The 6,000-nt window shown below is 33.3% G+C and overlaps 1 protein-coding gene across 5 annotated transcripts in view; it reads left to right on the plus strand.

Moving 5' to 3' along the window:
* Positions 1 to 6,000, plus strand: part of TCF12 (transcription factor 12) — a 954,287-nt gene that overhangs the window by 906,949 nt on the left and 41,338 nt on the right. For all 5 annotated transcript variants that reach the window (XM_053717513.1, XM_053717514.1, XM_053717515.1 and 2 more), the window contains one exon: positions 3,291 to 3,364. In XM_053717513.1, coding sequence (XP_053573488.1) covers positions 3,291 to 3,364 — 74 coding nt within the window. The remainder of the gene's footprint in view (positions 1 to 3,290; positions 3,365 to 6,000) is intronic.

Consider the following 6,000-nt stretch of genomic DNA (forward strand, 5'->3'; position numbering starts at 1 on the left):
TAAAGTAATAAATACATTTGGATTTCTAAATCTAAAATTCCTAGTCAGATCCAGCTAGTTATCTTACATCACATAGTGTTTTGTGGCCTTTTTTCTTTTCTTTCTTTTTATTCATAGTTTCAATATTTTTATTTCTCATCAATGTGAAAATGAATACTTTGTTTTCCAGAGTTACACCTTAAAGGGACATGAAATCCAAAAATTTTCTTTCATGATTTAGAAAGAGCATGCAATTTTAAACATCTTTCTAATTTACTTCTATTATCTAATTTACTTAATTCTCTTGATATACTTTGCTGAAAAGCATATCTAGATAGGCTCAGTAGCTGTTGATTGGTGGCTGCACATAGATGCCTCTTGTGATTGGCTCACCCATGTGCATTGCTTTTTCTTCAACAAAGGATAGCTATAGAATAAAGCAAATTAGATAATAGAAGTAAATTGGGATGTTGTTTAAAATTGTATTCTCTATCTGAATCATTAATGACAAATTTTGGGTTTAATGTCTCTTTAAAGGACCACTGAAGCCAAAATTAAACTTTCATTATTCAGATAGAAACAACTTTCCAATTCACATACATTATGTAAATATGCATATTCTTTTTATATGCACACTTTGAGACACCAGCTGCTACTGAGCATGTGCAAGAGTCACAGAAAATACGTATATGCATTTTCTGATTGCCTGTTGCATAATGCAGTGGGAAGGAAAATAAATCTACTAATCATGTGACATTCAAACCAAGTATTTTTCATTGCCTATTTAGTATGCATTTATTGATTATGCTAATCTACTGTGTTTTAATGGTCCTTTTTATTTTTTTGTGCCATCTATTTAATATTTGCTAAAATGCATTATCAAAGCTACAGCTGTTTATTTAATTAGGGTCAACATTTGCTTTGTATTTTCTAGACCTGAAATAGGAATGGTTAGCGTTTTACATGCAGAGTAACGCAGTAGCGCACGTAAATGCACCTTGCAATGTGGTTTGCTAAACATTTAATTAAGTCTGTGTGTATACAGCATGCTGAGTGATTTATTGATAGGGAATTGCCACTAAATCATAAAGTTGGCCTTTTAGCTGGAATGATCTGTGAGTGACAGCCAGCAACAGCTGCTGCTACAAGTGCTCTAAAACTAACTTATCACAAGCTAATCTAGATCAACAAAATATTCATTTTTTTTCCAAAAGTCTCCCACTCCATACCCTATCGTTCTGTCAAACAGATATCCTTTGTTGCTACCCCTTTGCATTATTTCCAGATACCACGTTTACTAGAACTTCATGATCTGGAACTGTAATCTATTTTGTCTCCAGCAAAAATGTTTTCCCCGTCACCAAAATTAATGAGGAGAGATTTTTATTTTATTTATTTATTTATTTTGGATAAAATAACTCAGTCTGATTAATGTAAAAGTCTTCATGGATTGAAAAGAAGATTATTGGCAATAATAATTTCTTATGGTTTTAACTACAGTTGTGTAAGTCTAAGTTGTAGTATTTTAAATCCACATTTCCTCTACTTCAGTCCTTAGAACACCTCTTGTTTATGTGTAAAATTATGCTTGCCCCACATTCCATAGAGAGCCCAAAAAGTACATTCAGTAACCTGCAAATAAAATGGCTGGTTTTATGCAATTTTGCTTTTTGGCCTGTTTAGGGAGCATGGGACAAAACACAATTTCCCCCCAAAAACAAGAAGTGTTTAATGTAAACTTTAGGTAACTCTAACTTGTCAGATGTCAATTATTTCCCTGCTAGGGCTAATCAGAGGCTTAATCTGTGTGATGAATTTAACTGTACTCGGGTCATGTGTCTTGCTTTGAGTACTTAAAGTCTGGACACCATTTTGTTTTTTATGGGCTGTCCGTGCACCTTTAATAAGAGGATTTACTGAAGTCATGTACTTCAAAGGGCTTTTATATTTTTATGGATTTATTTCCGTAAACATGTGAGCAGCTATAACTCTTGACATGTTTGGAAAATTTGGACGCTGCTTTTGCTTTTTCAGATTTTGTTTACAGGGGGCATTGAGGATGTTTTGTCCTTGGTTTGCTAGAAACTGTAAATTATATTACTTTGTGAGTTACTCAACAAGGAATCTGTAATAAATTAATTCTTCCTTTCCCAGACACGTTTGTGTTACCCATAGGCTTTTTCTTTGATGTACATTTCTGGTTTTCTGTGGTGTATCCATAATTTATTAATGTTGTTGCTGCATTATTCAGTTGGTGAGGTTATATGGAAAGTGGTTACCGTGCACATAAATCATTGATTTATTTTCCTTTGCTGAGAGGAGATATTACTCGGTTACGTAACTTTTTGCAACACCATTTAAAAGAAGTCTGATTTCCTTTTATTTTGACTGTCATGTTACACTATGATTTGTTCTGTGCACAGACAATTTGAAAGCTTCATAAAAGGGGATACACTAAATGAGTATATTAGCAAGTTAGTGCCGTAACCATATTACAAATACATCTGAGCACCTATTTTGGGGATGTCTTCTTTCTGGTTGTGATTATGCTGAGACCCATATGGTGCTAATAATGCAAAATGAGTTATTTGCTTGGCCCTAAAGGAATACAAATCACCATTGTCAGTGTGTTAATGAACTTCATCTCTATTATAAAAACTGGTAATTTATTGCTAAGTCTGTATAATGGAATAGCATTCACTTTAATTAAAATAAAATAGTATATTGTTTTCCATAAATATGATTTCTTTTTAAGTTAAAGTTTATAACATGTTTGTATACATTAATTCATTTTAGATGGTACCTTACTAACAAGTATGATCCTACTGCTGTTATCCGTGAACACAGATTCTCAATCCTTGATATTATCACGTGGGCCGTTATAGCTCTCATCTGAATTCTACCAAACTGACCATGTCTACTTGTCATTTAAACTGACTTAACCAAACAAAAATCTACTAGGCATAAAAAAGTTATATTGAAGTGGTTTGAATTGATTTAGAAATAGACAAGAAGTGTATATTTGTGTACATCTAATCATAAAGGGTTAATCGCTCACTGGCTTAGGCTGACAAATGCTTACTCCCAACAGCCCTATTAAAGAGCACTGGCATGCAGGCTCAGGTAATTAAAACAATAGATTATTTTAGTAAGCAGCAGAGGAATAAAACAAACACACAAAAAAAGAGTATAATACATTTTAAAATAACTTACTTTTATGTACTTTAAATGTCCCTTTAATGTTAATAACTCGGGTTCCATTTGCAATTTTGGCATTTCATTAAAAGTTAGTATTTATTTATTTTTTACAGGTGCTAACCAGTGGTCTAGACAAGGAGGGCAAACACCTTCATCTCCAAGCTATGAAAACTCTCTTCACTCCCTGGTAAGAGAAATTAAAAATGTTTTCATTTACAAAACAAAGCTTTAAAAAATCCTATTTTTATTTTTTTATTACTGTCTGTCCATCGAAGAAATCAACCGTATGATGTTACCGAAAATTCTTTGCAAGCAAATGGTCTGGTTTGACTGAACAATATAAAACATACAGGGTGTGTCTCACCATCTGTTCGTTGGGCGTCAGACCTCTGCTTGAAAGACAGCTGCTGTTAAATTGCAGTTATGGGAGTCCAGTATCCTTCCATAAACCCATAGCTAATTTTTATCACCAGTTCATATTTTTATCAGATTGTTACTAAAGGGGCATCAATTATGTGGTTTGCAATTATAATATGTCTCTAAACACAAACCCTAGGTATAAAGGACTTATCATGTTTTATAAGTTTTCCAACTTAAAGCTGACCACAAATCTTGAAGCATCTTAAGCTTTCATAGACATTGTACATATTTCTTGTAATTGTTCATCCATTGCATGGCCAGCAGTTTATTTAGTCTTGTATTTCCTTTACATGTTTTAGTTTTCATAGTTCACTGATTTAAAAAGAATTTTAAAAATTGTGCGATCAGCAATAGAGCCCTTCTGATCTTTATACACCACAAGCATTTAAAGGGGCACTGAAGGCAAAATTAAAGGGACAGTAAAGTCAAAATTAAACTTAAATGGATTTGATAGATTAAAATGTCATAAATAACTTTCCAATTTACTTCTATTATCAAATTGAGTTAGTTCTCTTGGTATCCTTTCTTAAATAGGATAGAGTTCAGGAGCATGCACGTGTCTTTAGCCACCTGGCAACAGTGTTTGTAACATTGTTTATAGCATTGTTATAATGTACATAGTTGCAAACACTGCTATAGACACATGCACACTCTTGAGCTCCTATCAGTGTACCTAGATTATCTATCAAACAAAGGATGCCAAGAGAACAAAGCAAATTTGATCATTGAAGTACATTTGAAAGTTGTTTAAAAATGCATTTTCTGTCTGAATCATGAAAGTTTAATTTTGACTTTACAGTCCCTTTAAACGTTCATGGTTTAGATAGAGCATGCAATTGTAAGCATCTTTTCAGTTTACTTCCATTATTAATTTGTTCTCACACTTTATATATACACACTTTCTGAGCCACCAGCTCCTACTGAGCATGTGCAAGAGTTTGCAGTGTATACATATGAGTCTAAAATTGGCTGATGGTTGTCACATGATACAGTGCAGGGAAATAGAAGCAATCTTTGAAATTTCTCAACAAAAAAAAATACTGATAAATGGAAATTCCAAGTAAGTGCTGTTGCATTGCCCTTTTATGGTGCATTTGTGGATTATGCAAATCCTACTGTATGAGTGTGCTGTGTTATACAGTTTGTGTAGTATAAAAAAACACAATTTTTGAAATATCTAGGTCATATAAATATTTTCAATCATATATGTTTTTAATATGAAATCATTAATGCCGGGATAATTTAACTGTGTATTTAAATGTTTAATAGTTTTTGTTTTTGCCTTAAATTTACACCTGAAATCTTGGCCAGGCTTGTTGGTGTTTCTTGTGAAAAAATCATTATTAAAGGGACAGTCAACACCAGCATTTTTGTTGTTTTAAAATATAGTTAATCCCTTAATTACCCATTCCCCAGTTTTGCATAACCAACACACTTATAATTATACACCTTTTACCTCTGTAATTACCTTGTATCTAAGCCTTTGCAGACTGCCCCCTTATTTCAGTTCTTTTGACAGACTTGCATTTTAGCCAATCATTTCTCACTCCTCGGTAAATTAATGTGCATGAGCTCAATGTTATCTATATGAAACACATGAACTAATGCCCTCTAGTGGTAAAAAACGGTCAAAATGCATTTAGATTAGAGGCAGCTTTCAAGGTCTAATAAATGAGCATATGAACCTCCTAGTCTTAGCTTTCAACTAAGAATACCAAGAGAACAAAGCAAAATTGGTGATAAAAGTAAATTGGAAAGTTGTTTAAAATTACATGCCCTATTTGAATCATGAAAGTTTTTTTTTTTGGACTTGACTGTCCCTTTAATGATGAGTCCTTTGATATAGAAGTGAATTTATGCCCAGCCCTTCTGCATTTGTATATGGAGTTTGTCTTCTCTAGCGTTGAAATCTTGTCTCTACAAACTTCTGCATTAACTTGACTAACATTTCTTGCTGACATACATGTCAGCTGTTTCCTCGTCTCCTTTTTAATCAGTCTTAACCTTTGCTTTGCTTCTTGTTCTATCTTGACTTTGCCAGAAAAATCGGGTTGAACAGCAACTTCACGAGCATTTGCAAGATGCTATGTCCTTCTTAAAGGATGTCTGTGAGGTAGTAGTATTTCTTTAGATGGTGCTGTATGTGTATCTTTTTCCTACTTTCATTTCTCATAAGATTGAAAATATTGTCTACATTTTGGCTATCTTGTTGCAGAGTAATAGAAAGGGCAAGAAAAAGTTTGTGGCATTAATCCCTGAGTGGGGAAATTAAAGTTTGTAACAGTGTCTTTTTATTCAAATTACATTGTGTAATGCTTGACAAAAAAGGCCACATTAGCATTAATTATTAGGGATGTGCATTCAGGTAGTAAGGATCCGAATGCAGAAGTAAGCAGCTGCTCG

The sequence above is a fragment of the Bombina bombina genome, chromosome 6 (assembly GCF_027579735.1).
Source record: "Bombina bombina isolate aBomBom1 chromosome 6, aBomBom1.pri, whole genome shotgun sequence".
NCBI classification, from domain to species: domain Eukaryota; kingdom Metazoa; phylum Chordata; class Amphibia; order Anura; family Bombinatoridae; genus Bombina; species Bombina bombina.